At 41.0% G+C, this 22,733-nt stretch overlaps 1 protein-coding gene and 1 long non-coding RNA gene across 2 annotated transcripts in view; one reads left to right on the forward strand and one right to left on the reverse strand.

The window, feature by feature from the left end:
* The first annotated feature begins 10,251 nt into the window (after window positions 1-10,251).
* LOC125901041 (uncharacterized) lies at window positions 10,252-10,681 on the forward strand. Its single transcript, XR_007450927.1, has 2 exons — window positions 10,252-10,390; window positions 10,505-10,681. It is a non-coding gene; the product is annotated as an uncharacterized LOC125901041 (long non-coding RNA).
* A 103-nt stretch (window positions 10,682-10,784) lies between these two features.
* LOC125900993 (CD81 protein-like) overlaps window positions 10,785-22,733 on the reverse strand; it is a 45,197-nt gene continuing 33,248 nt past the window's right edge. Inside the window, exons 3-8 of the mRNA XM_049596344.1 lie at window positions 21,493-21,590; window positions 20,276-20,350; window positions 18,524-18,643; window positions 17,451-17,546; window positions 14,895-14,978; window positions 10,785-13,222 (exon numbers count right to left, since the gene is read on the reverse strand). Of these exons, the coding sequence (XP_049452301.1) occupies window positions 13,160-13,222; window positions 14,895-14,978; window positions 17,451-17,546; window positions 18,524-18,643; window positions 20,276-20,350; window positions 21,493-21,590 (536 nt within the window). The 3' untranslated portion in view covers window positions 10,785-13,159. The remainder of the gene's footprint in view (window positions 13,223-14,894; window positions 14,979-17,450; window positions 17,547-18,523; window positions 18,644-20,275; window positions 20,351-21,492; window positions 21,591-22,733) is intronic.

Raw genomic sequence — 22,733 nt, forward strand, 5'->3', positions numbered from 1 at the left:
TAGGTTAACATGTGGTTAAGTTTTGGCAAAAAAACACTTTGGGTTAAAATACTTTGCTTTAGAAGCACAATCCCTGCTGGAATAACAGTGACAGGTTGCTAAAAAACACCCGCGTCTGGAGCCTAAACAACTAACCTGATAATTAAATTGCAAATTGAACTTTTGCATTTGTATTTTGTCCTGACTGTGGCTCATTTTAATGAAAATTAAATGAAAACAGCCTTTTTCGTGGACATGGTCTTGGCTTAACTAGTTAAAAATCAAAATGAAATGTCAAATTTACATTAATTTTTCTCATCATTATACAATGTGGTTTAGTGGCACTGAAAATGATCTGTCATTTGAGTTTTAATTTTGATTTAGCAAGTAATTAAACATATTTAGATATGAAAGTATGTTTATAAAGCTTTAGCGTATCGTTAGTCGTTTAGTTATCGTACATAATGCACACAGAACCTGAAAATAAAATGTTAAATTGATTTAATATTATATTATATTTCATTATAAAATCAGTCACAAACTTCAATATCATTCAGTTGTTCATGTTCTCTTACAGAACCAGGGCCTGATTTCCAAAAAGCAGCATACAGCTATGATAACCTCAGTCCTGCTGAAAGTTTATGGGTTCAGAGCCTGATGATGCTTTTGGAAACCAGTGTCCAGATCAGAGAAATGAATGGATTCCTCCCCATTTGACACAGGATGGTGTAAGTTACTCACTGGTCATGATACTGATACATGAATATAAGCCGATGGCAAGTCCTTTAAATCTGAAATCTCCTGCTATTGGCTTGTTAGGTTAAAATGAACAGCAACTTGACCTTTGTGAGTGAAAACATTTTCTGAAAGGTATCTTTTAGGGGGATTGCTTTGGTTTTAAAGATTGTTTTCTTGTTCTCACTGCTAATGTGGCAGAGACGGTTCATTAGGATCAAGAGTGGCTGTTGGAATTCAGAGCATCCAGGACTGTCGGCTATTAATCACAAACTGGCAGTGAGACATGCGTAGAGATAAAGTAGCATCGTACAGAGTGGGGGAGGGAAACCGTGAAACATGGCTTACAGAGGTCCACTCAAAGAAAGCAGAACAAATTACACCAACCAAGAGAGCAGTGAGTGAACCAAACACTAAAGTTACGGGCTGTTAAACCAAAACAATGAGCTCAAAGACATTAAGGCAGTCATGTCCAAAGTCTGGCCCAGGGGCCAACTGTGGCCCACAGATTGATTTTAAATGGCTCTCAGCTTGTCTTTCAGAAAATGTAATTACCTAACACCAGATATTTCCTGATTGGTAGCAGACATGGCCGCAGCAAAGACGCATAGAGTCAAGAGCAAGGTCACTGCTCTCAGGAGAAAGTACTGTTTCACTTAAACATGAAACAGTTGCAGTTGTGTCTTTATTTTGACATGAGCAGCTCCTTTACACAAAGTGATTAAAACCCAAATAATACAGGCATATCCTAAATTAGAATAACTAAATGGAATATGCCGTTTACGTGACCCACATCAAATTCCGAATACTGTCATATTCGGAAAAATAGTACAATAGTTAAACGTAAATAGTAAAGTAAATGTAGTCACTGATTCACAACAAAGACAGTGGATGAGAGGGACGGAGTTGAGAAGAGAAAGTTCTCTTGGTACGAGTTGTGGGACATGGACATCTCAAACTAGCTTCCTAATAGGAGCCACCTATGATGTCCTGCCATCTCCGGGGTACAATAGAACTAGAGTACCAATGGTACAGTGAAGACCCTACGTGCCCCCTCTGCCCATCTCCGGCAAACCTGAAACATATTCTGGTTGGCTGCGAGACAAGCCTGACACAAGGTCATCATACCTGGCGGCAAATCAGGTTGTAGAGTGTCAAGCAGCCACCCTGGAGACCAGACGGACATCCACCAGTGCTCTACCTCCTCCATCATTCCATCCCGCGATTACAAGAGGGTTTAACTGTGAAGGTGCCAAGCAAGCCAAGGTCTGTACAGTGAAATCAGACACCAGCCAACTGGGAGGGCACGAGACTGGAGGTTACTGGCAGATCTGAATCAGCGCCTACGCTTCCCGTCTGAGATCATCTCTACTAACGTCAGACTAGACCTCGCGCTTTGGTTCTCGTCATTGGTGTCGTCTACATCACAGAGTTCACTGCACCCTGTGAGGATGCTGTGGAGGAGGCTTGAGCTGGAAGCCAATGCCGAACAGGCGAGACGGTGGCTATGTATTAACAGAAGAGACGTTACTTGGGCCCCGAAATACCATGAACAACAGCAGGGTTTGAGGAAAGGGAGAGTTCAGTCAGCACAGATGTCTCTCCTCGGCCCTGCCTTTCCTATGCCCTTTCCTACTGTTCTATCCTTCTAACCTTAACCCTTTGGCTCCCACTCGGAAACCCCCGGATGACACTATCACTCTCACTCATAGTCTCAAGTATGTGCATCAGGGATTGTAACAACTCAGTAGGCACAAAATAATGTTCTTTCAGTCAAACACCCATCACATGCCACACATCTGATAAATACTATTATTTGACAGAGACTTGAACCTTGTCCGCTGCATCACTTTGCTTTTGTGTATAAAGTCATCAATTTAAGTGGCAGCAGGATGAAAAGTTCTCAACCTGATTTACTTGTATCAGTCATTTAACCTGGACTTGCCTCGTTAGCGTGTCCACAGGAGGAAGTTTCTTGGGCGTGTAGCTTCAAAGGCATTCCTCGCACCACATGTATTGTAGACGGCCACCTGGATCCTATTGTCCAGAGTTATAAAACGCCATGAGAGTCAAACTGAATGCCTCTGATTTATCCAAACATTCATCTGTGTGAGTTAGGCTCTATTAGGAATGTGTTAATTCACTTAATCCTGAATTATGAAAAAGGTCATGTAGCTCCTGTTTTATGATGTTAGGGGTAGTTAAAGGAATAATTTGACATTTTGGGAATTTGCTCCCTTGCCAATGGTTAGATGAGAAAACACTGATACTATTTACATGTGTGTGTGCTAAATATGAAGCTCCAGCCAGGTGGCAGTTAGCTTAGCTTAGCATAAAGACTGGAAGCAGGGGGAAACAGCTAGCCTGGCTCTGTCCAAATCAACAACAGATTTGGACAGAGCAAAATTTGAGCAGCACTTAGTCTGCAGGTCAGCATTTTAGAGAATCAGATTTGAGCGTGTAATCCTCATTATGCTCACACTCATTTGAGTCCACTCTCTCAGGTTTCTTTAACGGTTTTGGCACTTTAAAATGCAGCAGGTCACTTTAGACAAGCACAAGGAAAGAAGTCAGCTTTGAATATATTGCTTCCACATGACCATATGGCTGCGATCTACATAATTCATGCCTGTAATTTTTATTGCTCAGTCTGGGGGCAGCAGTAGCTCAGTTCATAGGGACCTGGGTTGGGAACCTGAGGGTCGCTGGTTCAGGTCCCCCTGTCTGGAACCAAATATGGAGTGTGACTGGTAGCTTGAGATGTGCTGGTTTGCCTCCTGGGCACTGCTGAGGTGCCCTGAGCAAGGCGGATCACTGACATCTCTCTGTCTAATGCATGTATATAGGTCCTGTTTGAGCATGTGTGTGTATCTGCAATGTTGATTGAAGCTCTGTCGCAATCTGCTTCTGTGTCCTTCCCATCAGCCCACAGACTGGATAAAAGAAGTGGACGTAACATTCGGGTCTGAAAAGTTAAGTTAATGTTGAGGTGTCTTAAACTTGCATTCTTTCTAAAGGCCAGCAGGGGGCGACTACACTGAATACAACACTGATTGTATACAATTCTATGTGAAAATGACCTTACTGACTTTATTTATCACCACAGTAAACATGTGCCTAATGAGTTTATTGTCTCAATCACTAGTTTAAAGTCTTCTTCAATACAGTGTGATGTTCATTTTATAAATTATGGTCCCGTTTAGAGTAAAATAGACGATACAGCAGGTATGCTTTAGCCCGTAAAGATCCCCTGTCCATTCCTATGGATGTAACTTTTCTAGGATGTCTACATTTATGATTACACTCCTCTGACTCAACCCAAATGCACAAACTTATTTGAATGAATGTCTATAAGCCAATCACAGTGTTCCACATCATCTAAAGTGGACTGCAGTAGAGCCACACCCCCTTTTTCCAACAAGCTTGGACAACCATGGGGCGAGGAGGACGAGCAAGGCATATTGTAAAAGTTCAGAATTTATTTTTAAACTGTGTTTAACGTAAGATAAGAGTATATTGCATCGTTATATTATATTACATGTCAAAATATTATATGAAAGCTTTATAGCTTTTGCTCTGGATTTGAATAGACTGTGCATCTGAATGTCACTGAAGAATGAAAAGGGAGATACTGTTTCACTCGGGAAACACTGCTCTGATTTGATTTTCTAATGAGGCAATGAGCTTATCATGCGTCCTATTGATTATATCAACTAATAAAGAATATTCTTCTCAGGAGGTTTTAAACGCACTGTTTTCTGAAGATATTTCAGAAATTGACAATATTTTGAGTCTTGATGACAAATACAATGCAAAATATACATGCAATGTGTTTTCAAGCATCAGTGTATTCACTGATATGAGTTAACTATTCATTAAAAATGAATTAACTCACATTTTTCTATTGAAAGAAATATCTATTTTAACAGATCGTTTATTGTCATTTTTACTTTTAAGTGGTTTCTGTGTTAAAAAAATACTTTATTTTTTCTGATGATTTATGAGTACATTTAGAGAAATCCATAATTACAATATATTTTTGTGTATGAAACATAATTGTTTTATGAATAGGGTTAGGGCGTGGCTACCTTGTGATTGACAATTCGGTAGAACCCTCTGCATTGTGTCCTTAGGTTCTCAGTCAGGTCCACCCTTCACTCCTCCACAGCTCCACCCTCTACTGCAAACATGGCCACTTCTGGCTCCAAAACCTCAGGATACCAATGGCCAAAATGCCTCACAGCTTCAAAACAGAAATCCTCAAACCTGTTGGTGACGTCACTTTGGCTATGTCAATTATTTTTATAGTCTCTGCTCCAGCCACTTCATTTCCTCAAACATGTTCATGGCCACTGCCTACCAGCCCACCAAATGCCCTCTGAATCTTCCATCTGCTCTGGCCATATTACCGACTCTGACTCCAGCCACTCCCTCCTGCACACTAATAAATCCTTTCCCTCCAGTCCCAGTCACCTGATCTTCCCAACCACCTCCTCACCTGTTCCCACTTTCCCTCATCATCCCTGCAGCTGCCTGACCTGCTTTCTATTTCCCTGATTCCCTTTATGACCACAGTGTACCCATGTTCTGATGGCTACTTCCAGCAGGATAACGCACCACGTCACAAAGCTCAAATTATCTCAAACTGGTTTCTTGAACATGACAATGAGTTCACTGTACTCCAATGGCCTCCACAGTCACCAGATCTCAGTCCAACAGAGCACCTTTGGGATGTGGTGGAACGGGAGATTCACATCATGGATGTGCAGCCGACAAATCTGCAGTAACTGTGTGATGTCATCATGTCAATATGGACCAAAATCTCTGAGGAATGTTTCCAGCACCTTGTTGAATCTATGGCACCAAGAATTAAGGCAATTCTGAAGGCAAAGGGGTCCAACCCAGTACTAGCAAGGTGTACCTAATAAAGTGGCTGGTGAGTGTAAATACATGCTTAAAAATGCTGTAATTCTAGATGAAGCCACAGCCCATAATATTATTATTATTATTATTAGGTTCTTTGATCCCACATGGAGTTTGATCAGATCACAGTAAACCCAAATACCTTAAATCAGACTCATTAGATTTCTGAGGGCAGCATTAAAATCAGAAGTGACAATAATCCTCATTCACGAATGTTTTACTTACAATTCTGTGAAGACTATTTATAGAAATGGAAAAAAAAGAAACATCTGGTTCAGAAAACAGCAATAGAAATATAAGTTAACACAAAGCTGACACCACCAGCCACCACTACTACTGCTGTACTGTTTTGAGCAATTAATTAAGATTATACAGACACCAAACACCAAGCTTTGTCTCCATCTGGTGGTTAAAAGAGGCAACTGCCTAGCTTTTATTTTGAAGGTAGTGGCTCTAACAGAATCACCCTTCACTTCCAGGTCAGACTGAGCAGGTGACCATCTGCTCTCAGTTTAAGTTTGTGCTCAGGGACTCAGACTGCCTGAAGTGAGCGTGAGTGAGCAGCTTTGATCATTATGAGCATGAGAATCCCTTTTTCCCGGCTCAGGTCATCTGTTACACTCATGATTCAGTCCTTCCCGGCACACAAATCTAATTCCACTGTAATCCGTGGCACTCTCTGAAGGTGGACTTCCAGAGTGGTGCTCAAACTTCCATATGAATGTCCTGTTGTGTCTGAATGAAGCTGTGAGGAACAGTGACATAAAGACAACTGTGTCTGAATGACAACATGCCTTTTCTAGATACTCGAAGGCGCTTTACAGAGATTAAGAACAACAAAACAAAACAGAATTTAAATCAAATATGAAACAATCCATAAGAAGGGAAACAATGCAGAGAGGGAGGAGAAGAACCCAGTATTGAGGAGGTGTGTTTTTGGGTATTTCTTGAAGGTGGAGAGTGAGGGAGAGTCTCTGATGTATTTAGGAATTTATGGATAAGGCCCTGCCCCCTCAGGTGTGGTGGTTCGTCCTGGTGGTGGTGGAGGAGCTCAGACAGGTAGGGGTGAGCCAGGTTGTGGAGGGCTTTAGGTGATGGTGAGGAGTTTGAAGTGGATAGGCTGGGGGATGGGGAGCCAGTGGAGGTTATGAAGGGTGAGGGTGATGTGGTTATGGTTGTGGGTGAGTTCTGGATACACTGCAGTTTCTTGAGAGTTTTGGATGATGAACTGTAGAGGAGAGCATTGTAGTAATCAAGTCTGGAGGTGATGGATGCATGAATGAGTCTCTGCAGTTGAGATGGAGAGGGATGGACAGAGGCAGACGATGTTTCTGAGATGGAAGAAGGCTGTTTTGGTGATGTGTTTGATAGATTGGTGAAAGGAGACAATGACACCGAGGTTAGGGACGTACGGGAAGGTGAGCAGGGAGATGAAGTCAGTAATGTTTTGTTTAGCTTGTCTGAAAAAGGCTCTTTGTTTGGATGTGAAGCTTAAAGTGTCTCTAAAATCCACTGAGACCCTCCACAGAGCAGCACCAAGAGAAGACACCCACACCCAACTTGTTTATTAGAGGCAGGGCTGCGTTCTGAACAGACTTTAGTTTAAGAAAAATAGGCAAAGTTCCTGTTGAAGATGATCTTGTGACCTGAATAACCACTGAGTGTGCACCTGTTGGGACTTCCTCCGGAAACACTGTCTGGGGGAAATATTACTCTCCAAACTTCACAGGAAGCAGAGAGTGAAAGTGAAAATGAACTCTGATGAAAACAGATACACAGATGGCTCAAATACAGCCTGGGAACACTGAGACTTGCTTGTTGGATCACAAATGGCTTCAAGGCTGGGTGAACATTTTACACTGCATGATCAAGTCTAGCTCTTCTGTTAAAGTCTGCTCCTTTAAAAAAAGGCTGTAAATATCCAATAGAGCTGAATAGGGTATTGTATTGTCAAGAAAAAGCAGCACATTAAAGGGCATAGCCTCGACTTTTACTAAGGGCATAGATTTTGTTTTAACATTGGGGGAGGGGACGTGTTTCCTGCATCCAATTTATTGTAAAATGTCTATACATTCTGGGATGCTTTCAAATATTTCTTCCCCTGTAGACAAACTTTTCTCCTTTAATGTTACTGCTGCTGGGTCAACACACAGGTTGGTGTGATTCACTTCTCAGTCCTCCTTTGTTTGGGGCAGTAACCTCCTTAAATGACCATGTGACACACTGATCCATTTATATTCAATTACAAAGCCCAGCGCCTTAGAGGAAGTCTTGGGAGTGATTTGGAAGAATTCTCAGGACAGAAATTTCTATGTAAGAGAGGTGTGGTTGACGCTGTTGCTAGGTGTGAAGCATTCTTGTAACGGGTGTGATTGGTTGTCCTTTTGTGAGCAAAATGTGGACACCCAGTGGAAATGAAATGAACTGCTGACTGTGAAAATGTTATTAGTGTGATCACTCCGCTGATGGAAGGCTGAGGCAGACTCAAGTCATCACTGCTGCACTGTTTCATTTTTCCAGTTGCCAAATATATTATAGCATTATATCTTTATTGCATTGGGTAGGAAATCTGTTTCCCCAGTGCACCATCTAATCTGTAGCATTTGATTAACTCACTATCATCCAGCATTTGGAGAGTATTCATCTGACCTCTTTGTTGTTCTGCCATTTCTTATCTAATTAAGGACCTCTTAAGCTTCTTAAAAGTCCTCCTCCCTACTCCTGACCCACCGTAAGAGCTCTCTTAAGGGCTAGGTTGCTTTGTGAATAACTTATCTTTACCAGGACGTAGTCTTAACTCTGAGGGGAAATTCTTAGAAAACTGAAAACTAAAGAAGAATTTTCTTAGAATTTTGTCATTAGGAGCAACTCTTTGTACTAGGAAGCATTATGAATACAAGCCCAAGACTTTCATAGCTCATCCTATTCATAGAGAGAGAATGTTAACATTTCTTGATGGAAGCTATTTTTCTGAACATTTTTACTTGTTTTTTTTGGCCATTTTTTTGCCAACGTGGTGGGGACTTGTCCCCGACATCCCCAGGGTGAAAGACTCTTATGGTGGTGACTGAAACTGCAAAATGGACAATACACTATAATGTTTTATTATAACTGAGAGAAGTCATAAACAATGAGCCTTGCAGTATACGAAGCAAGATGAGGTTTGGATTGCAGATATTTAGAGTTTAATGCACCTCTATGACTAGGTTTTCATTATTTTTTTCCTACTCAACATACAACATTGTCAAATTTTTTTCTGGTACCTGGAGTTTGTACAGAGCTTGTTGCAAGCAGCAGTATTTGTAATAAGATGGTGCCCTGATTACAATAGAGATTGATGTTATTAATTTCTATAATCACACATTTCCGGCAGTGCATTAAGTCAATATAATAAACCTTTTAGAAGTAAATTATTACAGGGAAACTTTTCATATTATGATTCCCAAAAAAAAAACAGACAAGAAAACACCTGATTGTTTATTTGTAAAATACATTTAATCCCTTTATATTTGGGCAAACCAAAGTCTACAGAGTAGAGAGGGGCTGAGATTTATGTGGCAGTGGGTCCCAAATTAAAAAGGCAGCAACATGGGCAGTACTGTCAGAGAAACACCGCTAGTGTCCTCATCACTGGGGAATACTTGACTGATGGAAGCTGTCATACTTTTTTTTTTCAGTGGGGAGAAACTAGCTGATGTGTTGAAGGTTTGACTCCTGTCAGTCGCCACTGCCACAAAATCTTCCACCCTTTCTGTCGAGACTCCTTTTGACGACGTACCAAACACAGATATCACAATACAAGAAGAAAAAAGGCATACATTGTCTTTCTACAGCCTTCATGATTTTCGTTAGTACGTCAGAGCTGTAAATATTACAAGACACTTTTACTGTTTCTCAGTTTAAGTATGAGATGTTAACAAGACAAGGTTTTTAGTTGGTTGACAAAAGCTGTGATAATATGAAGGGTTACACAAGATGATATGATTTAATGTGAGTGTGTGTGTGTGTGTGTGTGTGTGTGTGTGTTTAGGATGCGTGAAATTTAGAGCACTGCAGTGCTGTGCAGTTATGCGTTAGTGTCAGCGGCAGCAGGATCTTGTAGGAACAGACCTCAGGACAAAATACTTCGAAGCCTACATGGTGGAGTGAGAACCCTGCGGGACTGAATGAACAGCGTGGTCAGATGCCCGGTGGGAGCGCTCTGATTGGCTGAACTTCAGCGGGGCAGTTAAGACTGATTTGTGGTCAACACTGTAGCTGGTAATGTGACTGCGCTGCCCTGTACTAGTACAAATACTACCACTGCGATCACCCATAGACAGCTACAGACGGATTTACAGAGAGCAGACACAAAATCACGAACACCTGTAAAATCTAATACAGTCTGATACAACAGCCCTGAAATTAATTAGTGAAACAAATGTAATAACATATCAATTAGAATATTAATTAGAAGATACTATAAGCAGCCCAGTAACCAGAATACAATGATGTAAGTTTTTTGCACACCACAGCTATGTTACATTTCATATCAACACTTTCTAAAGTTATGTAGTTCAGATTACATGTGAAACGAGTTTTTCATCAGGAGGGGATGGTGCATGATGTGACATCTAGGTGAGACACCAGCGACCACTGTTCCAGACCAACGTGAACCATGTTCACAGTGACAAAAGTGGGTATTTTTTAACGCAAGGTCAGGACATTTCCAGCCATGATTGCAGCGACAAAAGTGGGTATTTTTTAACGCAAGGTCAGGACATTTCCAGCCATGATTGCAGCGACAAAAGTGGGTATTTTTTAACGCAAGGTCGGGACATTTCCAGCCATGATCGCAGTGACAAAAGTGGGTATTTTTTAACGCAAGTTTGGGACATTTCCAGCCATGATCGCAGCGACAAAAGTGGGTATTTTTTAACGGGAGGTTGGGACATTTCCAGCCATGTCCGCAGTGACAAAATAAAGTATTTTTTCATGAGAGGCTGGGATACTTCTAGGCATGGTTGTACGAAAAAAGTGGGTATTTTTTGAAGAGAGGTCAGAACATTTCCAGCTACTTCTGTGCCAACAAAAGGCCTGTCTTTTTTTGACAACAGCCCGGGATCATTTCCAGCTGTGTTTTTTAACTAAAAGCTAGAAGAAAGTTTAAAAAAAAAAAAAAAGTAGGGACATTTCCACTGATTGCAGCGACAAAAGTGGGTATTTTTTAACGGGAGGTTGGGATATTTTCAGCCATGAGCTGTGTTCTAGCTGTGTTGTTAGCTACAAGTTTAAAAAAAAAAAAAAAAAAAACATGAGGTAGGGACATTTCCACCAATGATTGTAGCGACAAAAGTGGGTATTTTTTAACGGAAGGTCGGGACATTTCCGGCCATGTTCGTAGTTGCGAATTGCAACTGTAGCGACAAAAGAGGGTATTTTTTAACAGAAGGTCAGGACTTTCTCAGCTGTTTTTTAAACAACAAATTTTTTTTGTTTTTGTTTTAATTGAAAGGTCAATACATTTCCTGCCATGTTTTTTGTGCCTAAACCCCATTAACCACAGTGTGGTCACAACATAAAATTGAAAGTTACAACAAATCAACTATATATGAAATGTATAAATGTAACATCTGCGTTTGCAGAAACTTACAACTCCAAGACTTATTCTGGCAACTGGGTTGCCCTAACTTGTGGTTTGAGGGGGAATCCAGAAGTCCCTGCATCTTCTTTAATTGTTACTAGTTTTTCATTAATTAGTCTTTCTGGCAGGAATGGTCCTCCATTCATCTCGCACACAGTTTGATTCAACTGTACTGGTGTTCATGATTTTGTGTCCACCCCTGTTCTGTATGTGCACGCAAACACACTAGCTTAAACTGTTCTCGGGGGTGCATACAGGGCCAAACCAACAGCCAAGCAACATAAGCAAGGGGGTAACAAGCTTGATGCGAACCACTGGGTGGCTCGGGACAGACGAGCTGCTTTCACCCTGTTCTTGCCCTGCACTGGGGAGCAATTACATGAATGGGGACAACGAGGAAGGGTTAGTAGGCTGTGAAGCCAGAGGGCGAGTACAATGACACAACCAGGTCAGACGAAACAGGACTAGACTCAACCAGACAAGGCAACCCAGATTCAGAACACCAAACCAAGACTCTTTCTGCCATTACACTGAATACGGGCTGGACTTTCACCAACCAGGGACAGTTGGCTGATGTGCTGATGGTCAAAGTTTGGTGGAAAGAAGCCCAAGACCAAAACATGGACGCAACAGGAGTGTCAGCCAAACATTATGGGTCATATTTCAATTGGACTTTTCTGATTTGGGAGAAATGGTTTGAGTGTTAAGTGAGCTGCCTCCACAAATAAGGGCACAGTTGTATAAAACCTCTAAGTTTTTAGATTCATCTTAATGTTTGGTTTCTCACAAAAAAAATGCACCAAAGGGGGTTTCCAGAAATTTTAAACAAATTCCTAAGATGAAATAATGACTTAAGCTAGTTACGTTTCCGTCCCTGCTACTCCTGTTGTTGTTTGGGAAAATCAGACATTACATGTTCAATACTCACAACGAAAAGCCTTTTTTTAACTACACAATTAAGGCTTTTGATGTAGGTGGTTACTCCTACGTGTGAATTGACTTCATTTTATCTCAGGATAATCTAAAGACAACTACTGAGGGAGACACTTTCCTTAAACGTTTTATGCAACTGAGCACTCAGACAATTTTGGACACATGATGAACGACAAACAGCTAAAGACAGATCAACGAATAATTCCAGAGGGCCAAAATGACAGACATCAGGTCACTTTGACTTTGGTTCCAGCTTCCAAGAATAACTGAGATTCCTTCTTTAGTCAGTTCCTGCAGACATCACACAGCAGTGTGGGTGTGAACCAAGACAATGGTCTGTAGGACAGGGACGTGTGTTCGTGTGTGTTCACCTCTATGTGGCATGGTGAAGCCAACACTAGTGCTTCACTAGTGCCGGTCGTATACACCATCATCTGGTTCAGTCTAGAGCAAGACAAACAAGCAGAGAGTGCAGGAAGAATACAGGAGAAGGATCTACTGTAATACAATTTCCATGCTTAGGCAGTCATAAAGCACTGTTAATATATATATTTATATACAGTTTATACATAAAACAGTGAAAAAAAAACATCCATAAAACAAAGAATATAAGAGCATGTTCATAGGCAAGGAAGCAGTAAACAACTAATGCGTCACTAAAGGATTAGAGCACCGAAACTGGTGAATGTCATTCATGTGTGACAGTGTGATATAATATCTACATATCAGGTTAGGATAGCACTGGTCAAATATGCATAACAGCATCTGTGACTAACAAAAAAATAGTTGACAGTGTAATTAAAATGCTCAATGGAGGATGGTTTACGTTGTCTTCTCAAAGAGCTGACTAAATCCAGCAAGCAATATATGCAACGTTTCCTGCTTATAAAAGAAAAGGAAAAGAATGAGACAGAGACGGAGAGGTCGTCCTTCCTTCATTGGCGAGCAGGCTGGCGGCCCGTCGCTTTAGTACACTGGGCTGTTGCGGATCCCGCAGCACAACACCATGCTGAAGATCATCTCAAAGATCTGGGAGGGCGGACACAAGCAGAGAGGTGCTGATTAGATTCTTATCCTCAGTGAAAATGTAATGTCACAGGAGCAGAGTTGGCAGTTCCAGCAAATATAGTCAGTCTAAGTTTGATTTACCAACAGCCAAATAGAGAGGTGTGCAAAAGTTTGGGCAAATTTTGCTTACTGTGAATAGTTAAGTCAGTAGAAGATGAACTGATCCCCAAAAGGCAAAAAGTTAAAGATGAAACATTTCTTCAGTATTTTAGGCAAGATTATTTTTTAATTTCAATCTTTTACAGTCTTAAAAAAAAAAAGCAAAAAAGGAAAAGGGCCTGAAGCAAAGAGGACGTTCCATGAAGGTCATATTTGTACAGGTGTCACAGTAGAACAGTGCACCACCACTCCAGAGTCTGATAAATCTTCCTGCAGGTCTTTTGCAGTCAAACGGGAGTTTTGATTTGCCTTTATCCTAGGAGCAGCTCTCTCATAAAGTTCTCCTGGCCTTCCAGACCTCAGCTTGACCTCCACAGCTCCTGTTAACTGCCATTTCTTAACAACATTAGAAACTGAGGAAACAGCTACCTGAAAACACTTTGCTATCTTCTTATAGTCTTCTCCTGCTTTGTGGGTATCGGTTATTTTAGTCTTCAGAGTGCGAGGCAGCTGTTTAGAGGAGCTCATGGCTGCTGATTGCTGGAACAAGGTTTCAGGAGTCAGAGAATTTATAAAGCTTTGAAATTTGCATCACCTGGCCTTTCCTAACGACGATTGTGAACAAGCCAGAGTCCTAATAAGCTAATTAAGGTCCGAGATCCTGGTAAAAGTCGTCTGAGAGCTCCAATGTCATGGTGCCCAAACATTTGCATGGTGCTCCTTTTGTTTTTTCGCCCTAAAATTTTACAAAACAAAATTAATACACTGATCTGGCTTAAAATGTTGAAAAGCATGTGTCATCTTTGACTTAATGCCTTTTGGAGATCGGCTCATCTTCATATTACTATTCACAGTAAACAAAATTGTGACCAGGGACGCCCAAACCTTTGCACGCCACTGTAAAGCTCAAAGGAATACATAAATTCAATTTCCTTCCAAAAGTCCAGGCTTTGAAACGACAGTAGATAACTAGCTTTTTGTCATATTTGCTGAAACTGCCACTGTATCCTGAAAGTATTACATGAGACAGATAATCTATATATAATATATATAAAAATGTTCCTCTGGCTTCTCCTGGTGTGAACACTGTAGTAAAACAACAACAACCGATCAGAGTCGAGGAGTCTCTGTTTTGTTTTTAAATAATAAAGAATATGGTGTTTATTCATATTAGAATTGTATACTTCTGGAACCTTTTATTGCTATTTTGTTGTGACAGCAAAGACTTTGGTCCCTGTTTTGCTTCCTGATCTTTTATAGTGTCCTTGTCAGCTACTGCATTAACAAACATTCTTACAGGAAATTCAAGAGGAACCTTTTAGAATCTTCACTCAGTACTAAAGTACTAAAACTGGCGAAATGAAGACTGAAATAAAAAAACGTTCTGATCAAAAGAACAATCATGGTCACACACTGAACTGAGTATCTACTGTCCCATGTTATGGCGGTCATGTTACGACATCTTCTGTATTCTTTTCGTAAGTACAAGAAAGAAAAACACCACGTCATTGAACGTCCAGCTTCATGTTCTCACCATAATAACTGCAACCACCAGAGCGGCGATACCGATCAGGTAGATCTTCTCTGAGAACAATTCATTGATCCTCGTGTGGCAATCCTGCAAAGAGAAAATAACAACTGATATTTCTGGACAAAGTCGTGTTTATAAGTCTATAGATTTCAATTCAAACATGCAGAGGAGGAAAACATCATTACAACTTGCATTTATTTTAAATTTTATTTCCCAGTAACCTTTAGTCTGTTATGATTACACCCCAGTCCTTTTAATCAATCCACTGATTTCTTTGGAAGTGAAGGCCGCTGCTGCTTCTCCTAAAACTATTGGCTAAATCCACTGGAAAACATCAGTTCCAGAAAACCAAACACAAGACAATCCTGGCAACCTGGAGGCTTGGACTGGACTCAGGTCATTTCAGTAATGTCAACGTGCTGCCAAGAAATCAAGTGAAGGTCCCTCGGAAGCACAAGTCACAAGTACCGGTAACTTCCCCTGCATATTTCTCAGCTGAGATTTAAGCAGCTGTCTTGAGGCTCCAACCCTAAATACAGCCTTCAGTGATTCTCTGCATCACAGATGTTGTTTTGATGTTGGGACGCTGTGTAAAACAAAAATAAAAAAAGAATGCAATGATTTGTAGATGCTTCTTGACCTATACTTAATTGAATACAGTCCAAAGACAAGATGTTTTATTTTCAAACTGATAAACTTTATTTAATTGTTACAAGAACTGCGCACTTCTTCTGAATTCGATGCCTGCAGCATGTTCCAAAACAGTTTGGACAGTGGCATGTTTACCACTGTGTTACATCATCTTTTCTTTAAGCAACACCCAGCATGTAGTTGAGAACTACGGAGACAAACTGTTGAAGTTTTAAAAGTGAAATTCTTCCTCGTTCTTGCTTTATATATGACTTCAGTTGCTCAGCAGTCTGGGGCCTGGGGTACTTTGTTCTTCATAATGTCAGGGTTCCTACACATTTGGAATTTCAAAATTCCATACTTTTCCATACCCTAATTTCCAGACTTCTCTGCGTTTTTTTTTTCCCCCAGAGAATATGTGACATTTGAAAAAATATATCAGTGTATCATATTTCACATCATATTTAATTATTCTTAATAGGCGATTGTAGCCAAGTACCATAATGGCATGCAAATAAAAACTCAGGCAAGTTCAATGTCTGGGCTGAGGCAAAAAGGTTGGGACTCTGGGTGCAAGCGATGCAGTAACGAGACGTCTGTGTTTTTTTCCTTTCATGTGGCTCAGAATCGCTTTCTCCCCCATGCTGGCGATGTCAAATGATTTCACACAAAGCTTGCATCTAGCTCTGTGTGTGAATTGGGAATCCTTGGCCAACCAGTATTTATATACGGTATTGTCAAGCCATCCATCCAAAAACTTGCATCTACCCATTGAGAACCACGTGAAACTCGTCTTCTTGTCGAAGGTGCAGTGTTGGAGTGAAACTTGATACCTGGGGGGCTGAAGGAGGGTCATGGGGCAGCAGACTGGACGTACCACTTGTCAATCAGGTAAAAGGGGCAGTATGTTTTCTGAGATGTTTGCTCTCACACAAACTGTGCTTGGCCCGGCATAAAACACGATCCGGATTGATTAAATTATTTTTGAAAATACCTATTTTTCTGTTTTAGAAAACAGTATTTTAGAACGGTGGTAATAGTCTGGAAACATAAATATTTTTCCATTCTTTATTTTTTATTTTCCATACTTTTTAATACCTGGAAATTGATCAAATTTATTTCCATACTTTTCCATACTTTCCATACTTGCATAGGAACCCTGTAATGTGCAAGTTACCCACGATGGGGCACTAACACACCCCCATACCATCACAAATTCTGCCTTTTGAACATTGAGCTGGTAACAATCTGGATGGTTCATTTCCTCTTTAGCTCAGAGGACACGACATCCATGATTTCCAAAAACAATTTGAAACGTGGACTCAGCCTCAGAGAAATCAGCTGTGTTTCTAGATGTTGTTTATATCTGGCTGCCACTTTGCATGGTAGAGTCTTAACTTGCATTTGTATATGCAGCGATGAGCCATGTTCACTGACAGTGGTTTTCCAAAGTGTTCCAAAGCCCATGTAGTAATATCCTTTATACCACCATGTCTTTGTTTTTAATGCAGTCTGAGGGGCCAAAGGTCAAAGACATTCAGTGTTGCTTTCCAGATTGCATGCTTTTTCTTTTTACTTTTAGTAGGTAGCATCTACTCTTATAAAGTACGTACTGTTGCATGCAGTATGCACACAATCAGGACGTACTACTGTCTCATAACATTACACCCTGAACTTGGACCCTCTTGCTTTTATATCCGTTACCAAGGAGATAAAACATTACTCTGTGATGACGTGGTATTGTATAACCTTCTGAATGATGGTTAATGTAAACCTGGTTGTGTTACTGTCATTACTGGGTCTGACTTACCTACTCAAAACGTGTGTTGCTTTCATCCTGCTATGATGTGAAAACAACCATAAAGTGAGGCCAAGCTGCTGAAGCGTGACAGTGCTAATGGAAGTGCTGAGATGGATGAGTGCACTTACATCTGTTTTAGACTTGGGGCAGATGTCAGTCAGGCCAAATGCGTCTGATAACTTTGAGAATACGGCACTCCCCTTGCCTTTCCCACAGCAGCTCAGCTGAAACACAAAAACAACACAGTGATGATCCTCGTCCTCTGCACACACTCTGTTCAGTATATATGTTGTTAAGGCCCAGAAACACCAAACTGACTTAAGAGGACTAGCGGTGACGAAAGCTGTGCGTCTGTGTCTCCGCCAAAAAAACTAGTAAATACCCCTCCACAGCAGGAGATGGTGGTAGTCTGTATTTGTCATTCAAAAACGTAAAACCGCAAGAGCCTCGACGCTAGTTAGCCAGTTAGAAGAAAAAACAGGGCAATTTACTGTGCACCAGTGAACAGCAACACAAACTATCATAAAACATTTCTGCTCAAGTGCTCATTTGCAAAAGAAAAACAATCTTACCTTATATAATGAGTTTGTTTCGACCTCTCTCCCTCTTGACTTTATCTCTTTGTTTACTTTCCTCACTTCTGTCTGTCTTCTTAAGTGCTGAAGAGCTGAACTGCCATCAGAGTGATTTCATTCACTGTCAGGCTCTGCTGTCGCCAACACCAACTCAATATAATGAATCGACAGAAAACAAGCCAACTAGTGCCAACAAGGGCAAACTGGGCAGGACACACTGCACCAACTAGGATGACAGACGCTCACCAATGGCCCAACATTGACACTTGGCTTGGTGTCAGGGCCTTTAGAGAGCTCTTCTGACAGACTCATAGTTTTCAACCCTTACTCACGCTTGCCTTTTTATTTATCATACACATGTCAAACCTATAAACTGTTCAGACTTCACATTGTCAGATGTCCATTTAACAGCTTGCATTCTGCATTTTTTTATACAGTAGTCTGTTAAAACTTCATACAAGGTGTCTATTTTTTCTTATTAGAGTTCCGAAGTGGGCAAGCTGGTTTGCGGAATATATTCTCTATTCTCAATTCACATTTCAAATGTTTCTTATGAGGAACTAATTTAAGATACATTTGAACAATACAAACAAAACAAATGATCATTTCACAGAGCATGTTCGTACCGTCTCGTGGAAGACCTTGAGCACAGAGGCGGTAGCCTTCGCGCTCTCCTGGTTCAGGGCGGTGTCTGTTGCAAACTTATCGTACACGGAGTCATAGTAGTTGGTCATCTCCTTTGACACCTACAATACAAACAGACGTTTCTATGGGCTCAGCCTCAAACATTATGTTGTTACTTGATAACTTCATCAGTCAGTTTTAATATATGCTTGGAAAAAACAGACAGGACAGAGGTGCTCAACATGAAGTATTAAATGACATGAAAGAGAAACTTAGAGGGCATTCATACCAAAATCGACTCTGCGTTAAAAAACTAAAGTTGTGTTGGTGTGCACGTTGTATCAGGAAAGTCAGGATGTGTAAGCGATCTATGAGTTTCAAGGAATATCCGCCGCCATAACACACACAGACACTGTGTGGGATGACTCACATTTGAGGAAGTTGAGCCTTGTTCAACTTTTACCCTCCACCTAGTCACAGAGACAACTTCCTCTCCTCTTCTCTGTCATTCTAAAAGTAGCCCCAGTTTGAACTTCTCATTTATCACTATTACACTCCAGTCACAGAGCGCAGCATTTGTTTTTTTTACAGTAAATAACCAGCGAGACACAAACCCTACCTTACTCGCAAAATGACCATTTTTACATTAAATTACTCACTGCATGTTTAGTTTAGTCATTCTCAGACTTACACAACACAAATACAAGGAAAAGGAAATAATATTGACAATAATAACAATAAGTCAAGAAGTTATGCTGCAAAAAAGGTCTAGACCAGTGGTTCCCAACTGGTTCAGCTCCAGGGTCCAGATTTCTCCTTAGTCATTAGATCATTCAGCATCATACTTTTGTTTGGCCATGCCCTTGAGCTAGACTCTGTCAAGTAGCTGTCTGTTATTCAGTCACTCTGTAGCAGGAAATGGCACAAAAAAACCATTTGTGTCGCAAATTCACTGTACTTAAAACAGAGTGTGTTATTAACAAACTTGACATGACTGTAAGTCACAGAACAGACCTACCACCCACTTTTGGACCGTTACCTATTAGGAACCCCATCACCATATTGGGATAGGTATCGTTATCGGGATATGAGATGACCTATATCGGGATATGAGATTTTGGTCATATCGCCCAGCCCTAGTCAAAAGAGTCTTTGAGGATTCTGGAAATACCATCTGAACAACAGGAAGTGTCGTTAAATGACTTTCTGGGTTTTTCAAAGATCACTGGTTATTTATTTTTTGAAAAAACAACAGATGTTTAGCTCTATGATGACACTACATACAAAAACTGTGTCTTGAAGTATCTGTGCATATAAATGAAGCTAATGATGACTTATTTGACCACATCTTTCTCAACCAGTGATTGTCATGACACACCTCCACAGCAGTTATCGCACCTTGTTTAAGACATTAGAACATCTTAAAAAAGACACAAACAAAACACCATCTGATGCAAACAAGGTGTTTTAACAACATCACAGTCACTGCGGCTTAGATTAGCAACAAACCTAATTTTGCATAAAATCAAAGAGCTCCAAAGGTTGGACCTGAAGGAACCTGTAAGTCTAACGGGCAAATTCAGACTCAATACAGCAGAATAGCTGAAAACACCTTAAACAAATGAGGGTCCTGCTTTTCTGAGGCTTACTTTCAGTGTATTTAAACCTTCCTTACAAAGCCTGTAGAGGTATTTACTGCACCTTTGGGCTCAGTGCTGCATATTTTAGCTTCTAGTGTGTGTTTGCGGTCTTACAGTGTCTCTGTGCATGAAGCCCCAGATTCCAGCTGCAACTTCGCAGGCGAACAGGATGACCAGGCAGGCGAAGAACTGCAGGACAGAAGGGAAACATATTCTGTTTAAGGATTCAGCTAACAAAGGTTTTACTTTTAATGTGAGAGGTTTTATAAGGTTAAAGATGCCCTGTGGAGTTTCCTCGAAAACAAACAAAAGTTTTATTTACAATCAGTGTTACTCAACAAAACACAGAGGTCCTCATTCACAAAACAAATGTGCGACAGAGAACTGGGCGTACAGTCTATGATCAAATCTCACATCAGGTCTCAACTCGTGGACACAAGTTTGAGCTGCCCGGCTCTGATTTATCTGAAACCTTTTTTTAAAACTGACAAACCAAAACAAGTTTACATCCTTTATCATTAACATATTATTAAAAAGACATAAATAAACCCTGCAACAGGTGACACTTCTGTGTCTCCTCTGCTATCTGTCATGGCCGAAATGGGCTATGTACATGAGCTGGTACATCTCATGGATGGATGGGCGCCGTATTACACCTCTGTAAAATAAACTCTCTGGGCGAGGCCTCTAAACAGAGAGTATATGTGACATGAAATATACGCATTGGCAGCACTTTCTAAACAGTAACAATGGCTTAACATGGCAATAATAATCATATACTGTCCCTGTTATATGTCGGCTCATCTCATCCTCAGCAAAGTAAGGAGCTCCTTAACCTCACTGTCTTTGTGCCTGCTTTTCATCTTCTTTAAATTAGCTGCCAACTGCTACAACTACTTTTTAAATCTCCCGCAGTGGGTCATGTCATACCCGCGCTGCCCATGATGCTGTCCTGCCGGCTGTTTCGTTTATATAGAGGTCAATTAGGTGCTGTTACTACTACCGATGCTGCCTTAAAGGCGAGACAACTCTGTCCCCCATTCCACAATTCAACCTTTTATATACAACGGCGAGGCGGAATAACAGCGCAATATTTCCATCTTGAACATGCAGTGTAAAAGGGGCTTTTTCCCTGCATTTGCTGACACACTGCAGCCTATCTCAGCATGTTACTGCCACCTGTTGATCAGTGGCATAGTGTAAAATCACTGGTACTGTGTCACCTGCATGCACACGTGCAGTATGCATATTCTATTTATGTGTACACACGATAAACAAAACAAAATAAAAACATAGTACAGCTCCGTAGCGCTAATCGAGGTGTGACTCACAGTTCCTAATAGACACTGGGACTCCTGGATGGCGCCATAGCAGCCAAGGAAACCGACCACCATCATCACTGCGCCAACAGCAATCAGGATGTGGACACCTGGACAGACAGGATAGATTGACTGATTAATATTCATGGAAACACACATACATTAACAAGTAGAAATAAGCAGGCTGTCAGGAATGCTGCGGGGACACCCAGCGTACTTAGCGGCATACTCAACATGCTTTCAGAGTCATTCTGCTCCTGAGAGACAAACAACTTAATGTAAACACCCATTAGAAAAATGTAAACCAGTAAAAGGCTTTAAAGCCACTGTGGCTTTGAAGCTGTGGAAGAATCCTCCGCCCCTATTTTAATACCCGCATGCAACAACGCCTAATGGACAGCAGAAGGCGCAGTCTTGTTTTTATGCCAGTCAAATAAAGTGAGTCATGTTCCAGTTATTCTCAAAGGAAGTTGTTTGGTCTTCACACTTACACAGTTTAACTTTTATCCAGGACATAAATCTGGCGCTGCACTTGTTTTATCTCTCCTCTGACACACTTGAGTATGTTTCCTGTGTTAGATGCTCAGAGGTTATTATTGGATGTTATTGAGGGTGGAGAGGGGTGAAAGAGTCAGATGTCTGCCCTCCATCTTACTCACTGTTTTTTAAATTTTATTTTATTTTGGGCTTTAATGACAGGATGGTTTCAATCATGAGGGGGGTTGAGAGAGGGGACGACATGGAGCGAAGGACCGTGGGCTGGAAACAAACCCGTGGCTGCTGTAGCAAAGACACTGCCTTTGTACATGGGTGCCCACTCTAACCCCTGAGCTACTGGGTGCCCTGACTCAGTGGCGTTTTTAGTCCAACAGCTGAGAAAAGGCTTATAAAAGTTCCGGTCAAAGGTCGGATGTTGGGTGAGTCAGGCAGGATGAGAGCTGGGTGAAAAGACGACACTGGAGGGGAGGAATGTGGTTTGTGATTTTCAATATAAATACAGCAAAGCACAAATACAGAACATCCCACAATATGTATTCCCGTGAGAAAACCATCTCTTAAATCAGCCAAAAAACCCCACTTCTGTCTCACTCTTCTGTTAAAGACCAATCTGCTGTTGTTGCAAGTTGAAGTCCTATAAATATAAACGATTACCCAAGACTTTCCTGTGTTTGGACTGTAAAATGTGTTTTTTCCGTACAGTAGTTTAGTTTCCACTCACGGCAGTAAACACGAAAAAAAATCTGCATCCAGAG

The sequence above is a fragment of the Epinephelus fuscoguttatus genome, linkage group LG2 (assembly GCF_011397635.1).
Source record: "Epinephelus fuscoguttatus linkage group LG2, E.fuscoguttatus.final_Chr_v1".
Lineage (NCBI taxonomy): Eukaryota > Metazoa > Chordata > Actinopteri > Perciformes > Serranidae > Epinephelus > Epinephelus fuscoguttatus.